This window comes from Uranotaenia lowii, chromosome 3, assembly GCF_029784155.1.
Source record: "Uranotaenia lowii strain MFRU-FL chromosome 3, ASM2978415v1, whole genome shotgun sequence".
Lineage (NCBI taxonomy): Eukaryota > Metazoa > Arthropoda > Insecta > Diptera > Culicidae > Uranotaenia > Uranotaenia lowii.
Window position 1 is genome coordinate 351,894,205 of NC_073693.1, and position 25,480 is coordinate 351,919,684.

The window sequence follows — 25,480 nt, forward strand, 5'->3', positions numbered from 1 at the left end:
AGAATCAAAAATGGAATAAAAACTCAGTCAATAAAACAAATTATAACTATTTTACAAACATTAACAAAAATTAAAAAAAAAAAAAACAAAATAACAGAATAATTACACTAGTTTACAGCATTTTTGAACTAAGTAAACTGAAGGTCATTTACAATGTGAAATCGGGCGCTAAATCCGAAAATGAAATTCAAAAAAATCTCAGTAGAACCGTTTTTGAGTTATGCTCCAAATATGAAATTTCGAAAAAATTAAAAAAGTTCTTGTACTTAGATTGAAATATCTCGGACGGCATACCAGTAATTTGAAATCCCTCTTTTGCATATTGAAGGTGAATAAGTTTTCTATCGATCATCTGAACATTGTTTTTGTGTTTGACCAACAGTATTGCTAATATTAGTGACTTTATGAGAAAAAAAATGATAAAAAACGCATTTTTTTAGAGAAAATTTTGTTTCAACGAAAGTTTTTGACTCGATGGTAACATTTAAAAAAACTGATTTTCTTTTGCGCTTAAATGTCAATTGAAAACAAAGATTTCAAGTGGTTATTTATCAAAATCGGTTGAAAATTGAAAAAGTTATGGCTACTTTACCATAACTGAAATTTTTGGAGTTTTTAATAATTTAACGAACCGCAGTACACTTATCATAGTATAGGAAGAATGAAACATGATAAATCTCACTCGCTCCAAGTCAAAATTATTAATTAGCTTACCAGAAGGTCACATGCCAAGTTTCAGGAAGATCTGACCATAGGGAGGGGTTGCTTAAGTCTCATACGTGAATAAAATTTTGAGGTATTTTGCCCGGAAGGAACGAAAAATACTGGTTTTTCATCAATAATTTTTTTCATCACTAGCTGATTGTTTTTTATGGTTGATTTTCTTAAAGCCTAAGTTGCGACAAATATTTCACTCGAAGACTGTAACTCGATTGGATTTGAAACAGAAAAGTTATTGCGGTTCAAAGATTGTATTTTGGTCGAAAATTGTCGTATAAAACGCAATGGGTAAAAAGTACTCATTGCGAGTTGGACAAAATTTGCGGCCTTTGAACCGCAATAACTTTTCTGTTTCAAATCCAATCGAGTTACAGTCTTCGGGTGAAATATTTGTCGCAACTTAGGCTTTAAGAAAATCAACCATAAAAAACAATCAGCTAGTGATGAAAAAAGTTATTGATGAAAAACCAGTATTTTTCGTTCCTTCCGGGCAAAATTCCTCAAAATTTTATTCACGTTTGAGACTTAAGCAACCCCTCCCTATGGTCAGATCTTCCTGAAACTTGGCATGTGACCTTCTGGTAAGCTAATTAATAATTTTGACTTGAAGCGAGTGAGATTTATCATGTTTCATTCTTCCTATACTATGATAAGTGTACTGCAGTTCGTTAAATTATTAAAAACTCCAAAAATTTCAGTTATGGTAAAGTAGCCATAACTTCTTCAATTTTCATCCGATTTTGATAAATAACCACTTGAAATCTTTGTTTTAAATTGACATTTAAGCGCAAAAGAAAATCAGATTTTTTAAATGTTACCATCGAGTCAAAAACTTTCGTTGAAACAAAATTTTCTCTAAAAAAATGCGTTTTTTATCATTTTTTTTCTCATAAAGTCACTAATATTAGCAATACTGTTGGTCAAACACAAAAACAATGTTCAGATGATCGATAGAAAACTTATTCACCTTCAATATGCAAAAGAGGGATTTCAAATTACTGGTATGCCGTCCGAGATATTTTAATCTAAGTACAAGAACTTTTTTAATTTTTCGAAATTTCATATTTGGAGCATAACTCAAAAACGGTTCTACTGAGATTTTTTTGAATTTCATTTTCGGATTCAGCGCCCGATTTTACATTAAAAATGTTGGTCAGCTAATCAAGTTCACGATTTTTTAAAATTTTGTAAACTAGTGTTACCAATTCAACTTTGAACAAACTTTAGAAAGTGGAACATTGAAACACACATTTTCAATCCCAAAGTTAAATGAAAAGAAAATAAAGAAAAAATGAAGAATGAAACAGTTACGAAACAAACAAGCAAACAAAAACGGATCAAATGACGAATACACAATTAAAAAACACAAAAAATTAACAAACATACAAACAAACCAACAAACATACAAACAAACAAACAAACAAAAAAAATGTAAATAAAAAAGAAGCTTAACAGAAAAAATTAAGAAAAAAATAGAAAAAAAATTAATAAAGAATTGCATTGAAAAAAAAATAGAAAAAAATTAAAAAGGAAAAAAAATTAAACAAAACCAAAAAAAGGGAATAAATAAAATACAAAAAAAACTAACAAAGAGAAAAATTAAAATAAACTTTAAAATACTAAAGGAAATAACCTTAAAAGGAAAAAAAAGAAAGGAACATTGTCGAACAAGGAAAAAACAAAAAAAAAGGAAATAATTTAAATGGACAAAAAAAGAAACTTAAAACAGCACAAAATGGAAAAAGTAAGTGTACAAAAAAGAAGAAAAAATAAAAAAATGAAACAAAAATGGACAAAATCAAAGAAATAAGAAATAAGAAATAAATAAAATCCAAATGAAATAAAATCACTGGAAAAAAGGAAAAAAATATCATAAGAAAAGAAATCAAAAGGAAAAAATGGAGAGAGAAAAATTTAAATGAGAAAGAATAAAATAGGAAAAATTCTAAAAAAAATTAAAACCAATAAAAAACATAAAAAGACAAAAAAAAGAAACTATAAGAAAATTAAAAATGGAAATATAAAAAGCGATAAAAGTTACGAAATACGGCCAGAAAATATTTCACATTCTTCTTTTTTCGATAATCATGAAGGGAGAAATTAATGTGTGTATGATTTTCATAGATTTTTTTTAAACTGTCCAAAATTTAAACATTTGAGGGAGTGACTGTCAAAATGTAAAATATCGGAATTTAATACCCTTTCGTTATATGTCAAGTCTAAGTGACGAAAAAAGGAATTCAAATTCGTTCCGGCGCAGTTAAAAAGGATAGAAAAAAACAGGAAAAAAGGAAAAACAAATAAAAAAACGGAAAATTTTAAATTGGAATGAAAATAAAACAGAAAAAAAATTCAAGAAAGAATTAAATTGAAAAAATTGGAAAAAATTAAAACGGAAAAAAATTAAAAAAAACTAATAAAGGATAAAAACACAAAACGAAGAGAAAAAATTAAAATAACTTTTAAAATACTAAAGGAAGTAACATTAAAAGGAAAAAAGAAAGAAAAATTTCCTTACAAGGAAATAAACCGAAATAATAGGATGGATAGGATTTAAACAGCACAAAATGGAAGAGGATAGCGTACAAAAAAAAGAAAAAATAAAAAAATAAAACAAAAATGAACACAAACTAAAAAAATGAAAAAGATAAAAAGGAAAATCAAAGTTTCTTTTTCAAACACAGAAATAAGAAATAAATGAAAACCAAATGAAATTTAACCACTGGAAAAAGGTGAAAAATATCATTAAAAAAATCAAAATGAAAACATAGAGAAAAAAAAATTTCATGAAGAAGAATAAAATAGAAAAAATTATATAAAAAAATTAAAAATCAATAAAAAACATAAAAAGACAAAAAAAGAAAAATAAGAAAATACAACAGAGAAACATGGGTGAAGGCCAAAATAATTAAAAATAAAGAAATAATGAAAATTAAAAAAGTGAAGAAAGTTATATAAAGTTATATAAATATAAATAAAAGACTTAAAAAAGAATGCTTAAAATATGGGAATTTTAAAAAATTGGAAAATTATTAAAAAGCAATGGAAAAATTAGAGGAAGAAAATTCAAAAATCAAAAAAAAAATAAAAATAAGAAAAAAAACAAAGAAAAAATAAATAAAAAAAGATAATGAAAAGCATGTCAAAAAGTGAAAAAAAAATATAAAAAACGGAATTTTTGTTTTTAAATCAAATAAAAAATATTCAAATCAAAAGGGATAACGGATACAAAAAAATCCAAAAATGAAGAATCGAGAATCGAGAAAATTGAGAAAAAAGAGAATACTGAGAATATCGAGAATATCGAGATGATTGAAAAAATTTAAAAAAAAAACAGAATAATTGATAAAATCGAGAAAATTGAGAATATCAAGAAAATTGAAGAATCAGAAAAATCGAAAAAAAATTGAAAAAATCTAGAAAATCAATAATTCAATAAAATCGAGAACATTGAGAAAATCAAAAAAATCGAGGAAATTGAGAAAACCGAGAAAATTTAGCAAATCCAGATAATCAAGAAAATTTGGAAAAGCGAAAAAAATAAGAAAATGGAAATTGATAAAATCGTGAAAGCCGAGAAAATCTTAAAAATAGAGAAATACTTTGAAAATTGAGAAAATAGCAAAAATTAAAAATTACAATAAAAAATAATAAAATAATTCAATAATAATAAAAATAAAATGAGGAAATCGAGAACATCTAGAAAATTGAAACAATCGAGAATATTGAGTAAAACGAGAAAATCGAAAAATTCTAGAAAACCAAGAAAGTCGAGAAAATTAAGAAAATAAAAAATTGAAAAAAATAAGAAAATTGAGGAAAACGAGATATTGAGAAAATCGAGCAAATCGAGGAAATCGAAAAATATGAGAAAATCGAGAAATTGAGAGAAACGAGACAAACGGAATCATCGAGAATTTCTCTATTTTCTCGATGATCCCGTTTGTCTCGTTGAGAAAATTATAATAGGCGAAAAAATCTTGAAAATAGAGAAAATCAAGAAAAAACAGAAAATCGAAAAACACAAAAAAATCAAGAAAATTGAGACAAGCCAAAAAATTGTGTTAATCCAGAATATTCCAAAAATCGAGAAAAATCAAGAAAGTCTTGTAAATCAAAAAAAAAATGTAAAAAAATCTAGAAAATCAAGAAAATTCAGAAAACTTAGACAATCGAGAAAAACCGCGATATTGCGAAAATAAAGAAGTTCGAGAAAATCAAGAAAATCGAGAAAATCAAGAATTGAGAAAAACGATAATAACGAGATCATCGAAAATATCGAAAAAAAAAAATCGAGAAAACCGAAAAAACCATGAAGAATATAATAAATATAATATAATATAAATATAATATAATATAATAAATCGAGAAAATCTAGAATATCGAGAAAATCTAGAAAATCGAGAATATCGAGAAATTTCAGAAAATCGAGAAATCCTAAAATCAGAGAAAATCGAAAAAAATCGATAAAATTGAAGAAAATTAAAAAGTCGAGAAAGTCTAGACAATCGAAAATGTTGAGAAGATCGAGAAAATCGGGAAATTAGAGAAAATCGAAAAAATCGATTCAATCGATGAAAACGAAAATCGAGACAATCCAGAAAATTGAAAAAAATCGAGATACAAATGAAAATCGAAAATATCAAGAAAATCCAGAATACCAAAAAAATCGAGAAAATCGAGCAAATTGGAAAAATCGAGAATATCGATAAAGTTGAGAAATTCACGAAAATTGAGAAAATCGAGAAAATTGAAAAATAAAAAATATCGAGAAATTTGAGAAAATCAACAAAATCAAGATATTATAAAAATATCGAAAAAATCAAGAAAATCGAGAAAATTGAGGAAATCGAAAAAATCAAGAAAATGGAGAAAATTAAGCAAATCGAGAAATTCGAGAAAATTGCAAATATCGAAAAAATCAAGAAAATCGAAAAAATTAAGAAAATCTAAATAAACAAAAAATCGAGAAAATCAAGATAATCGAGGAAATCGAGAAAATTTGGAAAATTGAGAAAATAGGGATAGTTCGAAAAACTAATATTATCGAAAATATCGAGAAAACCGAGAAAATCGAGAAGATCGAAAAAATCGAGAAAATCGAGTAAATCGAGAAAATCAAGAAAATCAAGTCATTCCAGAAAATCAAAAAAATCCTAAAACCTGGGAAAATCGAAAAAAAATCGAGAAAATTGAAGAAAATTAAAAAGTCGAGAAAGTCAAGTTAATCGAAAATGTCGAGAAGATCGAGAAAATCGGGATAATAGATTATATCGATAAAATCGACTTAATCAATGAAATAAAAAATCGAGATTATCGAGAAAATCGAGAAATTCAAAAAAATCGAGAAAATAGGGACAATCCAGAAAATCGAGAAAATCGAAAAAATAAAGAAAATTGAAATAATAAAGAAAATCGAAATAATCAAGAAAATCTAGAATACCAAAAAAATCGAGAAAATCGAGCAAATTGGAAAAATTGAGAATATCGAAAAAGTTGAGAAATTCACGAAAATTGAGAAAATTGAGAAAGTCGAGAAAATTGAAAAATAAAAAAAATCGGGAAATTTGAGAAAATCGACAAAATCAAGATATTAAAAAAAATCGAGAAAACCGAAAGAATCATGAAAATCGATATAATTGAGAAAGTCGAAAAAATCAAGGAAATGGGGAAAATTCAGCAAATCGAGAAATTCGAGAAAATTGCGAATATCGAATAAAATCGAGAAAATCGAAAGAATTTAGAAATCGAAAAATCGAGAATATCGAAATAATCGAAAAATCGAGAAAATCGAACAAATCGAAAAAATTTAGAAAATCGAAATAAACGAAAAATCGAGAAAATCGAGAAAATCAAGATAATCGAGGAAATCGAGAAAATTTAGAAAATTGAGAAAATTGGGATAGTTCCGAAAATTAATATTATTGAAAATATCGACAAAACCGAGAAAATCGAGAATATCGAAAAAAAAATCTGAAAATCGAGAAAATCGAGAAATTGAGAAAATCGAGAAAATTGAAAATCGAGAAAAATCTAAAATCGAGAAAATCAAAAATCGAGAAAATCGAAAATCGAGAATAGAGAATCGAGAATCGAGAATCGAGAATCCAGAACCGAGAAACGAGAAACGAGAGACAAGAAACGAGAATCGAGAATCGAGAATCGAGAATCGAGAATCGAGAATCAAGAATCGAGAATCGAGATTCGAGAATCGAGAATCAAGGATCGAGAATCAAGATTCTGGAATTGGGAAACGAGAAACGAGAAACGAGAAACGAGAAACGAGACACAAGAAACGATGAACGAGAAACAAGAAACAAGAAACGAGAATCGAGAAACGAGAAACGAGAATCGAGTTTCAAGAATCAAGAATCGATAATCAGAAATCAGGAGTATGAATTCACAAATCAGGAATTAGTAATCTGGAATCAGAAATCTGAAGTCAGGAGTAAGGAAGTTAGAAATCAGTATCAAAAAATCGGAATTTAAGAGACAATAATTGAGAATCGGGATACGAAAAACAAAAAAAAAATCATGTAGGTAATGTAAAATTGGGAACTGAGAATCGAGAATCGGAAATCAGAATTCATGACAGAATTCATATCAAGAGCTTCAAAATATGGAAAACAAAGACTCAAACGCCTCCTGACTCGAAGATTGAAAACTAATGTTTCAATGTGTTCCCTAAATTTATGCAGTATTATAATTAATGTGTAACTGCTCGGCCAAAAATTTTCGTTTTTTAGGATCTTTCGAAAAAATTTACATGAAATGGGTATCTTTCAACAAACCGAAATACTTACATCCAGCAGGCTTTTAAGGGTTATGTCCGAGTAGGAGGGCCTCGTCAGATAGACAACCGTTTCCAGGGCATTGATGGCCAGCGTCGTATTATCCTTGACCATCTTGACCGTGTCCTGCAGCAGGTACTGGGCCGTCTGGTTGTAGTGCTGCGGCGGCTGTTCGAATTTCGATTCCAGCTCCGATAGGACCACCTTCGATTTGAGGTTATGCTTCACCATTTCAGTCTGTTTGGAAAAGAGGGGAAAGTTCGATTTTCGGTTAGTATTATATGAAGCAAGATAGAAAAATCAGTATACGAATAAATAAATCAAACATAGTGCAATCCCGAAGCATAATCGAACGTACCCCAATGCCCGCACAATGATTAATTGGTAAAGACAAAACAAATAAATCAACATAAACACCCAGGCAGCCGTCAAAATGCGAACGGGGGAAAACAAAACGATGACGGGGCATGAAAACGCCTCAATTATCACCCATTACTCTCGCTTGATCTCGGCTGTCTTTTCGGCGCGGCGCGGAGAGATTTCATCGATATAAGTTGGAATACAAAACCACACAAGCTGATCTGAACAACAACAGCAAAAAGCTGCCGCCGTACGCCACCACCATAAACAAAAACAGCATCCAACGGTAATTCAGAAATACACATCATCAATGAATACGATGCCCGCCTTCAAGATAACAACTGATGAGTGGAGGTCCCTTTATTTTGTTAAAGACGATGGGAATGGAAGGGTTAAAGCAACCATGATAAGTTAGTTGGTCTTTGTGGCTCTGTGATGGTGGTGTTGATCTTGATGACGATGATGATGATGATTATGGGAATTTTCAGAAAGCGTTAAACATCTTAATTGAAGACAACTGCCGCCCTCATGTTGAAAAATAACGCAGAAACGTCCATTATTGGCATCATAATGAATGAAGTAGTTGGTCACTCTAATTATGTATGTACATCTTTAAAAATGTGGGACGTCGAAGAATTGTTGGTAAACACCCTCATTTTGAGATTTTTTTTGAGTTCTTATGAGGTTGTGGTTTAGATATAAAAAAAATGGAAATTCAGCAATCCTAAACTGACATAAAACAAAATCACCCAGAACAGGGATTCTCCAACTTGAAATTCTTCCACCTGTAACTTCTTAAATGGGACAATCTAAAAACAAACCCCTCCTGGAATTTTCGGACTCCATCTGCATGTAAAACCGCAACTTTGAACAAACTGGTCAACCAACCGGTCTATGGATTTATTTACTGGTGATCGGATCGAATTCCAAACATCCAATCATCCTGGCCCTGCCCAATCCATATCGATTGTTCGATTGCTGACACTGAAATCGATCCAAAACTAGCTATGAAGCTAGTGGCCCGTAGTTAATCCCGACTAGGAGGACAACCTGTTTCTGGGGAGCTGAGGAAACACTTGCTAGCAAAATTTTCAAGACTTGTCTAGAAGCCTTATCAAAAAATTTTGAATAAGGAAAGTATTTTTGAATTCTTAAGGAGACGAAAAGAGAGAAAATAATTAACATTTGCATTCAGTTATTCAAAAAAAAAAATTTAGGAATACCTCTGGTTCTCGTAAGACCAGTTAGGACATTTTCCTTCGAAAAACAAGTTCAACATCAGTAGTAAGTCAGGTTGCTTTCCAGCCAGCCATCCTAAGCAGAAGGCTTGGTATTAAATTTCAAAACAGTCTGATACCTACTGCTTTATTACGACACATTTGCTCCGGGGGAAACAAACCTAGTCGGCAGCCATGGCATGCATGTTGTTCTCAGTACTGGATCCAGCTCTACCGACGACGACGTGAGGGGTGCCCTTGTTTGAAAATGAAAACAAAAATTCTGTAACTTCTCAGGAATGAGCAATTATGACTGCAAATTTACGTTGGCCAGGAACTTGGACTTCGCAGATTGTTATTTTGAATACTACACAACGTATTTTGTTGTTGTCATTACTTTCATATTTTAAAAAGTATCAATTTTAAAGTTTCCTAATTTTTAAATAAAAAAATATATTGAAAAACAAGACTGAAGATGGGTGATGAAATTCCTCTGAGTACGAAGTACTACCTACACACAAAATTCAGCTTTTACTCCAAACATGAGTACTCAATATTTCAACGTCATTGGCATAAGATGTGATAGCCAGCGGCATTTATGTCATTTTTGTCACATTTTTGTCACATTTTTGACATTTTTTTCATTTTTGTCACATTTTTGTCACATTTTTGTGACATTTTTGTCACATTTTAGTTACATTTTTGTCACATTTTTGTCATTTGTGCCACATTTTTGTCTTTTTTTTTTTTTTTTTTTTTTTTTCTTTATTTGAGAGGTTTTCAGCCACAGGCTGGTTCGCCTCTAAACATTTTTGTCTTATTATTGTTATATTTTTGTTACATTTTTGCCACATTTTTGTCACATTTTTGTCACATTTTTGTCACATTTTCGTCCCATTTCTGACAAATTTTTGTCACGTTTTTGTCACATTTTTGTCACATTTTCGTCAAATTTAAGTCACGTTTTTGTCACATTTTTGTCACATTGTGTCACATTTTTATCACATTTTTGTCATATTTTTGTCCAATTTATGTCATTTTTGCCACATTTTTGTCATTTTTGTCACATTTTTACCACATTTTTGCCACATTTTTGTCACATTTTTGTGACATTTTTGTAACAGTTTTGTTACATTTTTGTCACATTTTTGTAACATTTTTTCCACATTTTTGTCACATTTTTGTCACATTTTTCTTATGTTTTCCTTCATTATTGTCACATTTTTGTAAGATTTTTGTAAAATTTCTGCAACGATTTTGTAACATTTTTGTAACATCTCTGAGACAATTTTGTAACATTTTTTAAACATTTTCGTTACATTTCTGTCACATTTTTGTCACATTTTGTCACATTTTTTTCACAGTTTTTTCACATTTCTGTTACATTTTTGTCACATTTTTGTCACATTTTTGTCAAATTTATGTCATTTTTGCCACATTTTAACCACATTTTTGTGACATTTTTGTAGCAGTTTTGTTACATTTTTGTCACATTTTTGTAACATTTTTTCCACATTTTTTTCACATTTTTGTCACATTTTTGTCACATTTTTCTTATGTTTTCCTTCATTTTTGTCACATTTTTGTAAGATTTTTGTAAGATTTTTGTAAAATTTCTGCAACGTTTTTGAAACATTTTTGTAACATCTCTGCGACATTTTTGTAACATTTTTTGAACATTTTCGTTACATTTCTGTCACATTTTTGTCACATTTTTGTCACATTTTTATCACATTTTTTTCACAGTTTTATCACATTTTTTGTAACATTTTTTTAATATTTTGTAAGATTTTTGTAATATTTTTGCAACATTTTTGTGATATTTGGTCACATTTTTGGCACATTTTAATAACATTTTTCTGACTTTTTTGTCTAGATGTTGTCACATTTTTTTCACAGTTTTGTCACATTTCTTGTCACATTTTTATAACATTTTTGTATGATTTTTGTAACATTTTTACAAAATTTTTGTCATATTTTTGTCACATTTTCGTAATATTTTCGTAACATTATTGTGACATTTTTGTCTAATTTTTGTCACATTTTTTGTCAAATTTTCTCACATTAACCATATTTATGCCACATTTTTGTATCATTTTGTCACAGTTTTGTCACATTTTTGTCATATTTTAATCACATTTTGTCATTTTTGTTTTTTATGTAATTTTTGTAATTTTTGTAATTTTTGAAATTTTTGTAATTTTTGTAATTTTTGTAATTTTTGTAATTTTTGTAATTTTTGTAATTTTTGTAATTTTTGTAATTTTTGTAATTTTTGTCATTTTTGTCATTTTTGTCATTTTTGTCATTTTTGTCATTTTTGTCATTTTTGTCATTTTTGTCATTTTTGTCATTTTTGTCATTTTTGTCATTTTTGTCATTTTTGTCATTTTTGTCATTTTTGTCATTTTTGTCATTTTTGTCATTTTTGTCATTTTTGTCATTTTTGTCATTTTTGTCATTTTTGTCATTTTTGTCATTTTTGTCATTTTTGTCATTTTTGTCATTTTTGTCATTTTTGTCATTTTTGTCATTTTTGTCATTTTTGTCATTTTTGTCATTTTTGTCATTTTTGTCATTTTTGTCATTTTTGTCATTTTTGTCATTTTTGTCATTTTTGTCATTTTTGTCATTTTTGTCATTTTTGTCATTTTTGTCATTTTTGTCATTTTTGTCATTTTTGTCATTTTTGTCATTTTTGTCATTTTTGTCATTTTTGTCATTTTTGTCATTTTTGTCATTTTTGTCATTTTTGTCATTTTTGTCATTTTTGTCATTTTTGTCATTTTTGTCATTTTTGTCATTTTTGTCATTTTTGTCATTTTTGTCATTTTTGTCATTTTTGTCATTTTTGTCATTTTTGTCATTTCCGCCATTTTTGTCATTTTTGTCATTTTTGTCATTTCCGTCATTTTTGTTATTTTTGTTATTTTTGTTATTTTTGTCATTTTTGTCATTTTTGTCATTTTTGTCATTTTTGTCATTTTTGTCATTTTTGTCATTTTTGTCATTTTTGTCATTTTTGTCATTTTTGTCATTTTTGTCATTTTTGTCATTTTTGTCATTTTTGTCATTTTTGTCATTTTTGTCATTTTTGTCATTTTTGTCATTTTTGTCATTTTTGTCATTTTTGTCATTTTTGTCATTTTTGTCATTTTTGTCATTTTTGTCATTTTTGTCATTTTTGTCATTTTTGTCATTTTTGTCATATTTGTCATTTTTGTCATTTTTGTCATTTTTGTCATTTTTGTCATTTTTGTCATTTTTGTCATTTTTGTCATTTTTGTCATTTTTGTCATTTTTGTCATTTTTGTCATTTTTGTCATTTTTGTCATTTTTGTCATTTTTGTCATTTTTGTCATTTTTGTCATTTTTGTCATTTTTGTCATTTTTGTCATTTTTGTCATTTTTGTCATTTTTGTCATTTTTGTCATTTTTGTCATTTTTGTCATTTTTGTCATTTTTGTCATTTTTGTCATTTTTGTCATTTTTGTCATTTTTGTCATTTTTGTCATTTTTGTCATTTTTGTCATTTTTGTCATTTTTGTCATTTTTGTCATTTTTGTCATTTTTGTCATTTTTGTCATTTTTGTCATTTTTGTCATTTTTGTCATTTTTGTCATTTTTGTCATTTTTGTCATTTTTGTCATTTTTGTCATTTTTGTCATTTTTGTCATTTTTGTCATTTTTGTCATTTTTGGCATTTTTGGCATTTTTGTCATTTTTGTCATTTTTGTCATTTTTGTCATTTTTGTCATTTTTGTCATTTTTGTCATTTTTGTCATTTTTGTCATTTTTGTCATTTTTGTCATTTTTGTCATTTTTGTCATTTTTGTCATTTTTGTCATTTTTGTCATTTTTGTCATTTTTGTCATTTTTGTCATTTTTGTCATTTTTGTCATTTTTGTCATTTTTGTCATTTTTGTCATTTTTGTCATTTTTGTCATTTTTGTCATTTTTGTCATTTTTGTCATTTTTGTCATTTTTGTCATTTTTGTCATTTTTGTCATTTTTGTCATTTTTGTCATTTTTGTCATTTTTGTCATTTTTGTCATTTTTGTCATTTTTGTCATTTTTGTCATTTTTGTCATTTTTGTCATTTTTGTCATTTTTGTCATTTTGTAATTTTTTTTTATTCACAATAAAAATGTTGCATTGCTACTTCCCTCCTTTATGCACAAATAAAAAACTTTATGAACTTAAAAGGAAAACACCGAAATTTTGATTTGTTTTAAAACTGTAGCTGAGTTTCATTGTTCAAACATCGATTTGATTAACCTTTCTCATGTTTGTTCAATACGATCAAGACACATGAGTACTCACCTAAACAAAGAAAAAATCCTGGACCTATCAACAGCCTGTCAATGGTAGTTTTAGTTACAATTGAATCAGCATCGGTTTCCACTCAACCTTCCGCCGAGACGGACACAATGATATCAAACTTCAATGATCGCCTTGGTTGCTTGCCTCTGCTGCATGAAGCAACTAAAGTTTCAATAATCCACCAGGGCTGGATCCCATATTTCAAAACATCCAATTCACAGCAATTAATTGCCGTCTATTAATAATAGCTGAGTGACTTGCCTTCTCCCGTGCGTTCTTGTCCCCGCCTATCTTTAGGATTCCTTTTCCACAAGAGTTCGATAATCGGGTAAGCCATCTAGTTGTTCAACTTGTTCCACATCGAAGCCTCAATTGGGTTGGGAGAAGAAGTAGAAGGGCTTTCCTCTAACCGCAGAATTACCCCAACCCATCATCATCGGCCACAAATCAGACCGGCCTTCCATAGCAAGAATCAGAGAGAGAGCAACATGTCCATATCAGGCATTCCAGTGACTACGAAACATTTAGAAAAGGGGGCAGAAGCCCCTGCCTCTTCTCGTTCGTTCCAGTCAAACAGGTACAACTTTAAAGTCCTATTAAGGTCGATATCGGAAGTGTAGCACCTGTTTTTCTTCCTGGCTGTAGCTAGTTGGTAGGCAGAATGTCTACCTCTCGCAGGTAAGAAGTTAGGACTAGGACTTTTCAGGGTAGGTGAATCATACAATTTGTTGCTGTGATGTTATGTTGGCTTCTGTTGTTTGGTGAGATGGAAGGAAGCCAACTTTTTCCCCAAAGGGTCGACAGGTAATGTTTGTTCTGATAAGTTCAGTCATTTAATTTTGGTTCATGTAAAAAGATGAAGTATTAAAAGTTCTGAATTTTTTGACAGTCAATATGAAAAAGTGTTAAAATATTTTAAGTGGAGTTCCATAAGTGGACCTTATTCAGGTCCACTCTAGCTAGACTCCTCTGACCTAATCGGATGAGAGATTGATTCTCATACACTCTTAAAAGGTCTTGATCTGGTCTCTAACAGGGGGCTCGAAATAAGGCAGAGCACACGATAGCTGTGGTAGACAAGCGGGACTTGTCCTTCTGCCAAAACCGGGTAAGCCTCCAGGAGACCCATCGGCGTAAGGGCCGATCTGTATACTGGACACAGCGGGTAAGGTCCTGGAGAAGGTGATTCAGAACCGACTTCTGTTATACACTGAAATTGAAGGTGGACTCTCAGTTTGGTTTCCGTAGAGGAGGCAGCACCGTAGACGCCATCCGCTCTGTCATTGAGATAGAGGACAGAGCCAGGCTATCGAAGAGGAGATGGCTCCGCTTTTGCGTGGTTGTCACTCTGGCCGTGAAGAACGCCTTCAATAGCGTTAGTTGGACAGCGATGGCTCCATCGTTCATCCAAATGAGGGTCCCGGCATATCTGTATAGGCTTGTTGATAGTTATTTCCACAATCGCCAAATACAGTAAATGACAGGTGAGGGCATACGGACACAAGAGGTATCGGCGGGTGTACCACAGGGGTCAATACTTGGCCCAGTCTTGTAGAACATCCTGTACGACGAGCTCCTACGAATGAGCCTCCCATCGGGAGCTAAACTTGTAGGATTTGCGGACGGTGTAGTCCTCTTGGCGAGAGGCTCTTCGACAGCGGAGTTACAGCTACTTTCCACAGTAACCACCCAGGTAGTGGAAAGCTAGATGCACTCCACCATAACCGATCTGATGCTGAACACTAACCTGATCTCACCCCCAAAAAGGTACTATTGCAGTTGGACCGTGTGTAAGAGAGTGGCAATGGTCACGGCCGTACTCTCACGGATGATGTCGAACTCTTCGCCAATTTGTAGTAGCAAGATGAGGATACTGTCAAAAGTGACCACATCAATCATGCGGCACGGAGCGACGGCCTGGAGGCAGACCCTGGTAAGACAGTTTATTCTGCAAAGACATAGCAGCGTTCAGCGGCTGATGAACCTGCGGGTTATCAGTGGATACCGGACCATCTCGTCGGGCCTCATGTCCATCTCGGTTTCGCTAGAGAAGGATGTATATTGATACAACAACGAAGACACGCCCAACGTACGAGATCTCACCAATTAGGACTAGATGTCCAAATGGCAGCAGCTGTGGGACAGCTCAGCGAGAGGAAGGTATACGCATCGTCTGATCCCGCACATAGGGAGTTGGATCGGAAGAAGGCACGGTGAAGTGGACTTCCATATGACGCAATTCGTGTCCGGTCATGGATGCTTCCTGAATTATCACTATCGGTTTGGACATATGGCTTCGCCATATTGCCCAGACCACGGTGACAACGACGAAACACCCAAACACACGGTGTTTACCTATCCGAGGTTTACGGCGGTACGTAGTAGCATACATGCCGCCTGTGGATCCGACACGACAGTAGTCAACGTGGTGCAGAGGATGCGTACGGATTTCAACACTTGGTATGTGGTCAGCGATGGATTTATCCGGATCATAATTGCCCTGCAAAGGAGCTGGAGTCAACAGCAGTCCCCGAACGGTGTAGGATGCCGGAAAGCATCTGAGTAGAGGCGTCCGTTTCCATGATTGAAGCTAAAGATAAAGTATCGTCGAGGAGTATCCAAGTAGTGTTGCTTCTTACGGGGATTAGACATGACCTTCTTCTCAGAGGATTTTGTAGGAAGAGGGTAAGCCACTTTCGGAGGATACCCAAGGGTCGATGCCGGGCGAGCCACTTGAGCGCAAGTCCAGGACAAGCTGCTCGGGCAGAAAAAAAAGACGCGGGGAAAAATCCTAGGGTTTCCAGCCAAAAGCGACGGAGTAGACTGACCTCGTCGACGGGGATCTGTCGAGTGTGTCCGTTTGAAGCTACGAAGATAAGGCAACATCTTCTGCGTAGCGAATGCCGTGCGTTATTCCGCGGTCGGGAAATACCCACGGGTAGAATGGCTCTCGACGTCGGGCTAGCCATTAGAGTCGGTGTAGGATGACGCCTTCGTTGGGAATCATCCGATTAGTTGCGTTAAGTCCCGCGTGCGTGCTGTGGCAGGTAGGTGTCCAGAATAAGCTGCTCTCGGCCGGCACTCGACGGACAAAAGGTGGCGTGCCTGGAATCCTGGTGGCAAGAACTCGGGCTTCAATTCGGAACAGGGGAGGTCAGGCTCCGGGTCTACATGAGGAAGGCCAGTGTGTTCAACCCGGCGTCTTTATGATGAGAGGTCAGATCTTGAGTCGCACGAGGAGAGATAAGGCCTTGAGTGGACAAGAGCAGGGATAAGAGTGTAACTCGAGTCACCGAGAGGAGAAGTATGTGTATGTTAACCTCGAGTCATTGCGAGGAGGGATCGGATCTCGAGTCGTTAGAGGAGAGATCAGACCTCGAGTCGTCAAGAGGAGATGTTTGTGAGGGCACCTCGAATCATTGCGTTGAGGTGTCGGTTCTCGTCAGAGGAGTTGTTTGTTAATTTGTATAAAAATCAACGGATCACATGTTGATCCAAATAAAAACTTAATCATTAATAACTTATTAAAATTAAAATTAAGATGCACTCGACACAGTTCGGCTGCAATGCTCATAAAAACGATTAGAAGTTTTTAAGATTACGATAAAAGCGCTGTTGGTTCCATAGCTGATCAGACGAATGGGAACGTAGAGCTGCAAATGCTGGTTTCTTAATCCTCGGGGTCGTACACAGAGAGAGACAGCCTCTAGCAGCGTGGGAGAGTCTATTCTCGATTTCTGCACCGTTCTGATACAAGGGGCACCAGACAGATGATGCGTACTCGAGAATGAAACGAACTATGCAGCAATAAAAAACCTTTAAGGCAGTACACTTCTTTTAAGTCTTTGGCCATGCGAAACAAGAATCCTAGGTTTCTAGAAGCTTTGTCAACAACATAGTTCTTGTGAGTCTTCAACTTAAGCCGTTGATCGAGGATAACTCCTAGATCGCTAATGTGTTGATGTTGATGTTGGTCCACTCGAGTGATGATTTCGCTTCCAAGGATGTACCCCGCATGAAGAGTGTGCCGCTCACGAGAAAATGATATAACCGAAGTTATCAGCATAAGCGAGTTTTGTGCCGTCAAGAAGCGAGGGTGTGTAATTGAAGTAGAGTGCCCCATCTGAGAGGGCAGTGAATTGCCTGGAAAAGGATTCACCAGTTCAAACGGATAATATCCGTCCCGTTAGATAACTCCGGAACCAATCCAGTAGAGATCTACAGAATCCTAAGCGTCCGAGCTTTGCGATTGCAATATCATGGTTCTCCTTGTCGAACGCAGCAGAGAGATCAGGGTAAATGGCGTCAGTTTTGGGTCTTCCTGGCAAAGCAGTCTTGAACTAAAGATGTGAAGCTCAGTGAGTTGGTAGTTGTGGATCGTTTAGGCAAGAATCCATGCTGGTCGTTGGAAATGTGAGGCTTGCAAAACGATAAAACAGGATCCATAACGACCAGCTCAAAGAGTTTGGATAGAGCTAATATCTCACGGTAGTTGTTAACATCTCTCTTGTTCCCTTTTTTGTGGACAGGAAACATATGAGCTTCCTTCCACAGTGAGGAAAAAATTGAGTTGTCCAGCGATGATTGAAAAATATATTTGATGGGATGGGAGTCAGCAAAAGTGGCATAAACCGCTTAAAAAAGTCGCTGATACACTGTCCGGGCCCGTAGAGGTAGAATTTTTCAAGTTTGCTGTAGCTTTCAAGATGGCTGCATCTTCAATTAGGAAACCATTCAAAGATGACCTAGAGGTCAAATATTCCGGACAGCCCTGGATAGTTGCTCTGAAGAAATGCCCCCGGTTGTGTAACCAGTGCGTTAACTTTTCCAGTTGACGATCAGATCTCGTTGAAGAAAGACCTGTTTACGATAGAGTGCTAAGATCAGATAACCTTGAACACAGTGTATTGTTTCCAAACCACATGTTAGCAATGGCCGACCAACTAGTGAGAAATACAATAGCTATCCAGTTTCCGGATGGTTCTCCCAGCCCATCTTTGGTCGAAATGGTAACGTTTTTGAAAAATTTGGATGCAGATACGTCAACCATGGAATCATGATGCCTTGAAAGACGCACTAGCCCAAAATGCAGAGCAGCTTGATTTTTTTTACTCAAACGAAAAATCAGTAAGTTATATGATTTTAATCGCCGTAAATTGTATGATTATAATTTTAATGGCATGTGCGGCGGAATGAAAACTAGAGAGAATTTATTTTATAGAATTTGAAAGAAAGGTGGATAGACAGGCATTAGTGCGCCAATAGGAGAAAGCTTGATAGGTGTTGAAATTTTAGGCTAGAGGGCATGTTGATGAAAAGCTCCCATGAATTGCTCCCGCCTTTGCTCTGCATTAGCTAACTATACATGAGAAACCCTGAAAGAGAATTCCCATGTATAGCGAGCCCAATGGTTTGAGAGCGTGTTTTTACGCACACTTCAAACGGCTCGTTTGAAGTGTGCGTAAAAACACGCTCTCAAACCATTGGGCTCGCTATACATGGGAATTCTCTTTCTGGGTTTCTCATGTATAGTTAGCTAATGCAGAGCAAAGGCGGGAGCAATTCATGGGAGCTTTTCATCAACATGCCCTCTAGCCTAAAATTTCAACACCTATCAAGCTTTCTCCTATTGGCGCACTAATGCCTGTCTATCCACCTTTCTTTCAAATTCTATAAAATAAATTCTCTCTAGTTTTCATTCCGCCGCACATGCCATTAAAATTATAATCAAAATCAGTAAGTGTAACGGTTGCAGTGGCTGGGTGTGTTACAAAATATGTAAGAATTTATGATTTACCTCCGGAAATCACGGATGACAATATCACAGCTGTTTTAAGCAAGTATGGAACTGTCAAAAGAACGATCAGGGAAAAATTTCCTATTCAACTAGAATTAGATCTATATACTGGAGTGAGAGGTGTGTATATTGAAGTTCAAAAAGATATTCCAGATTTTCTATTCTTTTTGAACAGAAAAGGCAGAATATATAGTGACGGCCTCCAGCAAAAATGCTTCCATTGCAAACAAGAAGGTCATCTCAAGGCCAATTACCCTCGAAGAAAAGAATTTAAACAAGATGGAAGAACACTTAATCCTCATCCTGCCCCCTCAGCTAGCTCTACTAGCATTGTTGAGCAGCATGGAAATATGTGTTACTCAGCAGTAGTTCAAAGACAAACGTTCAACTCTCAAACTGATATAGGGAAAAAGGAAAGCAATTTCACCGAAGTTCTTAAGGGATTCGCTGAACAAGAACAAATGGACATCGAAGAAGCCAAAAAGCAGAGTGCAAGTAAGCGGCATCGATCTCCGGCCCTGGAATCTGCGACTGACGCTATTGACGATTATATTTTCAAAATCGAAATCGGAAGCAGCTTCTCGTTCACTTAGCAAATAAATAAACTTGAAGATAGAAAGTGAAATATCAGTTTTAGATACTTAGTTTTATTGTTATTTAATTTTATTTTTAATTGAGTTAAAAAAGATTTTAATGGAAAAAAAACTTACGGTTCAGTTCAGTGAGAATCTTTTGTGTAAATTGCGTGAATTCATCATATGCATGGAAGTGCTTTAGTGCGTGAGGGAGAATGATCACCGTAATTTTCCGAACACCGTACCAGCCGATACAATTGGGTAAACTCAGCGCTAGTCGACACCAGGTGGAGCTGAAGAAGGCGTTAGCGCCACCAATGCGCCCAGAGAGAACGGGACATGATTTGTCGTGCGTACGGGGTCAGCGTACTCCGATCCTGATAGCGTAACTTGGAATTCATACTGCAAGGCATCCACATTACACGGAGCCTTGCCTAACAGAGCACCAGACCAAGTGTGAAACGGAAGTGTTCAGAGAACGGAACTAAAACACATCCAGGTAAACACTATCAGCCTCGTACCAGGCAATGTAACATTAAACCTATTCCCCATCATGATCCTAGGGCCCCAATGTTTAAGGCTGGAAACTGACCGACAGCTTCACCTGGCGATTGTCTGAAAGCCTAGCTGCGCTGACGACCCGGTCTGTCAGCCAATCTAGCGATCAGGAGCTGTGGGGGGAAGGGCATCCCGGCCAGCTCCAGCCGCCATGGTTTACGCCGTCCGAGATCCGCCCTCCGCCCAGTCCGAAGTTTGGTCCACAATACGGTGCCGGTAGTACCACGTGTCCTGTCTACCTTGTGGTCTGCCCGACACCCGGACCAGCCTACCACTTCCCTGTCGAAGCACCACACAACCATGAAACTGTGGAGACCGTAGCCGAAGGTTACCGTAGACGAGAGCCACCAGCGTTAGTTCACCGTGCCCGGTTACAAGGTAGGACCAACAACCATTTTAAGGGTGGAACCTACCGCGCGGTTCTTGAGAACCAATTTATGCTACCCATTCGTCCAGAGCCCAGTGTCGCGACCTAAAGTGCTAGGGAAAAATAAAGTGGGATTTCAAACGAGCAATCTAAAGTGTTTCCTTGTAGTTATCGCGAAATTTCATTTACGAGTGTGCCGTCCCTGAGGCTTAGAGGGGGGGTTTTTGGTCGACTGAGCAGCAGGTCAGCCCGTTGGCTACACTCTGGCGCCCAACGTGGGGCCAAAAAGAACGTCAACAAATTTCGGGGTCAGAATCAGCTGTGTTGTTGTCCAGAAACATGTGGGACGGGAACCCTGTTTCTTTCTGCTGATTTTTTACATGCTTCCAAATTTTTTTCGGACTGGTCTTGAAATTTCACTGTACCCGATTAATACAATTCTGGTTCAGTTTGCGGTATTCTTTCTGAGCGTAGAGCGATTTGTGCTTGTTAAAGTTACGATGGGCACGTTTTTTAGCTATCTTCAGTTGCCACAATTCTTTAGTGACCCGCGGAGCCCGTAGATTGGCACCTACGCTATGTTTCGACACATGGCGATCGAGTGTAGTTAAGGATATTGGAGATCGAACTCGACTTCCCATTCGATGGATTCCGCCTCCGTTGACTATTTGCTGTTGAATGGACTTTGATCGCAACGAAACACTAGGTTATCAGAGTCGAGAGCGATAATGTCGTAGCAGGAATACGAAGTAACGAGGAAATAGTCAAACCAGCAAGAATTGACACCACCAACATTCTGATAGTAAATGTTAATCGAGTCGGCCAATTCAGAAGCAGAACAGGCTCGACGATCACTGGAAAGGCAAATTCCATCAGGTGGAGGAGGACTATCGGTGATATAATACTTGCCAGATAACGCAGACTGAAGAACCCCTTCACCACAGACGAACTAAAGGCCGGGACGACTGTTGAAGCTGGCAGAAAACAGCGCGACTGAGTCTAAGGCTCAGGGGTCTCCGTAATTCCTAGTTCGTTACGCCCCGGTGCTGGAGGCCCAGAAGAAGTCATAGGATTAACGTGGTCCGGAAGATTTGACGGAATGCATCTGTGGTAAAGTGGTTACAGGATAAGCGAAGGGCATGTTCTTAACATAAACTGGTACTTGCCTGTAGAAGAGGCCTGGAGATCCCCGTCACCTTCAACGAATTCAGGGCCAGGACGACTAAAGACGCAGGCAGGAAACAGCGCGACTGAGTCGAAGGGCTTTGAGTTCTCCAAAGTGCTCAATTCGTTGCGTCTCAGTTCAGAAACCCAAGAAGCGGTGGAAACTTCGAAGACATCGGTGCTGTTGTGGACCGAACTGTGCTGATTAAATTCGGCGTATTTACTTCCTTAGTCGGCTGGATTAGTTGAACAGATGGAACATGAGTCATAGGCCGTCGGTTGAAGTTTTTTGGCTGATCCACAAATTCACGGAAGAGCATACCCGAAGGCCAGGTCGTTGGGCATAATGCTACATCTTTGTAGACTAGATCTAGACCGATTTTGAAAGAGACGTATTGTCTAGACGAGCCATCTACACCTTTTGGAAGCAATCGTTTCACATCTACTGGTTTAGATAAGTCCAAATAGCGAGATACTATTTTGCCGACATCCTTATCCGATACCTTGGGTTGAAGTCCAGCTAAGTACAGCCAGAATTTAGGAGTCAGAATGGAGATAAAATGAAAGGGACTGAAAGATCGCTGAGATCAACAGACTTCGTTCCAGTCATTGTAGGTAGATGAATAAAACAGTGTACTATTGGTATCGGAAACTGATAATATAATCATATTTATTCTCGTCAAGTCATGTAGAATGGTCAGGTTACAATAGCGATTGATAAATGCTTGGATTATAGCCCTGTTGAAGTGGTCAATTTTGAGCGAAATTTAGCTAAAATCCTTAGTAAGAACTAGGTTTGTGTTTGAAAAGCATTCGATCGAATCAAAATTTTAAATAGATCCTAAGGGGCGGGGCTGATTTGTTTGCTTGGTAACAGGCTAAGTGATATTAGTTGTCCTTCGATTGAGCAGAAACAGATTTCCGCGACGCGGAACGTCTTTGGACGTTTTAACTTGTTCCCCCCTAGTGTTATTTTAAAACGAACAAAATTGTTTTGTAAGGGACTCAAACATGGCCGTGTTTTTGCTTTAGTGACCCATTTGACATACCTACCCTACCACAGATTCCATAAGTAGGTCACGAGAAGTCACAGAGAAAGTGTCGCTCGAACCGACTCCCACCCAACTCTATCGACACTGGTACCTACTTATTTAGTCTCGTTAATCCCCACACTTACCTGGTTCCTCACGTTCAATATAAGCTGTTCGATTTTCCGGCCGGAGCCGAAGATCTGCAGCATCCCGTTGTGCAGGTCGTCATTCCCGTAAAGGCCCAGGCCAATGGCCGCACAGCAAACGACGGCGAAGAAGATGAGCGTACACTTCTGGCAGCCGTGAGATTTCGGCTTCCGGGGCTTCCGGTCGCAGCATCGCGTCAGCAGGTAGAGCAGCAGGAATACCAGGGAGATGATCAGCAGCGCGGCCGGAATCGAGGCCAAGATGCCCAAGCTCTGTGGGGAGAAGGAAAGAGAGGAAAAGAAATCGTCGTCAGTGGGAGTTTAGTGCAATGTAGATTTGCTGATGCAAGATTGAAAAATTACATTTCAATTGGACGACCGGCTGCTGTCTGACCGGCGACGTTGACTGTTTATAATCAATGATCTGACAACTCAGTCGGGAGACGGTGAGGAATGAATTGAAAAAAAAAAAACAGTTTGAGTATAATTTGGTGATGCACCAACCGATATAGATCACGGCGACGACGGTGCGGCCTTCCGGTAATTGAGTCCCCGAGAACAACCATTAGGGGTCATTTGTAAAATTGGCCTCTGGGTGTCTCGGTGAGCTGGATACACGACAGCAATCAATTCCAGCTGAGAAAGTGGCGTTCGGTCAACCGGCCCGGCCACTATTTTTCACTTTAGGTGCAATTGATTGATGAAGTAGATTTCAGAGCTATGTAGATTGGTTTAGTTGAAATTGGGTCAAAGGGTTTGATCCAACTCGTGAAATTCAGTATTCAACGGACTGTTGGAAGATTTTTTCCTTCTAATTTCTAAATAACAAAAATGACAAAAATGACAAAAATGACAAAAATGACAAAAATGACAAAAATGACAAAAATGACAAAAATGACAAAAATGACAAAAATGACAAAAATGACAAAAATGACAAAAATCACAAAAATGACAAAAATGACCAAAATGACCAAAATGACAACAATGACAAAAGTGACAAAAATGACAAAAATGACATAAAATGACAAAAATGACAAAAATGACAAAAATGACACAAATGACAAAAATGACAAAAATGACAAAAATGACAAAAATGACAAAAATGACAAAAATGACAAAAATGACAAAAATGACAAAAATGACAAAAATGACAAAAATGACAAAAATGACAAAAATGACAAAAATGACAAAAATGACAAAAATGACAAAAATGACAAAAATGACAAAAATGACAAAAATGACAAAAATGACAAAAATGACAAAAATGACAAAAATGACAAAAATGACAAAAATAAAAAATATGACAAAAATGACAAAAATGACAAAAATGACAAAAATGACAAAAATGACAAAAATGACAAAAATGACAAAAATGACAAAAATGACAAAAATGACAAAAATGACAAAAATGACAAAAATGACAAAAATGACAAAAATGACAAAAATGACAAAAATGACAAAAATGACAAAAATGACAAAAATGACAAAAATGACAATAATGACAAAAATGACAAAAATGACAAAAATGACAAAAATGATAAAAATGATACAAATGACAATAATGACAAAAATGACAAAATCGATAGATATATTTTTTAGATATTTATTTCCATCAAAACTTTTAATATTGTTTCAAATCGATTTTCAATACTGCTTAGCTCCCAAGTCAAGATTTTTGAAAATAATTTTGCGAACCACAACTTTAGAAAGTGAACGTCAGCAGCTTTTCAACCTTGAAACGTCAGATCAATAGCGGATTTCGGTTACGGTTTACGTCAGCTACTTAGTGAGTTTGTTAGCTGCAAGCCCATTAGATGTTCGCAAAAGTCTGGTAGAGTGACGTTCCAATTCGTAGCTTTCATAGCGTTCCAAATCAACAGGAGAAGGAAAAAAACCTTGAACGAAACTACCATTCATCGCAAACGTTTCTCCGACCATCGATCAAACCCAATCATAAAATAACCATCTGAATGCTTAAGCACGCTTAAGTGTCGCAGCTAAAACGTTCGAAAACTAGTGCGAAACAAAATTGTGTCAGGTCCTAGGTCAACTCGAACATCCCGTTTGAGGGATGTTTGTTTGTTTGTTTGTTTGTTTTTAACAAACTGTGTTACTCTGCAATGTTAGACTGGTATCTTTAAATCTGGAACTTTCTCACTCCTAGGCATCTCACATTTTACTTGCGTGAGTTGTTTTGCATTTTCAACCCATTTACTTTTTCTTCTAGGGTAGTGTCGGTTATGACTTACCTGTTTTAAGATGAAGTTACAATTTTAAGGAAAAAATTACTGAAAAAACTAAACTTAGCTTAGCTTAGCTTAGCTTGATTAACTACTCACATCCACAAAAAATTACTGAAAAAACTAAACTCCTCAAAAAATTAATTTAATAATAGAGACCACAATAATCAATGAGATCATTCAATAACATG

The 25,480-nt window shown here is 35.4% G+C and overlaps 1 protein-coding gene across 1 annotated transcript in view; it reads right to left on the minus strand.

Moving 5' to 3' along the window:
- Positions 1 to 25,480, minus strand: part of LOC129758056 (protein tweety-2) — a 216,479-nt gene that overhangs the window by 16,796 nt on the left and 174,203 nt on the right. Inside the window, 2 exon segments of the mRNA XM_055755485.1 lie at positions 7,524 to 7,748; positions 23,050 to 23,322. Of these exon segments, the coding sequence (XP_055611460.1) occupies positions 7,524 to 7,748; positions 23,050 to 23,322 (498 nt within the window).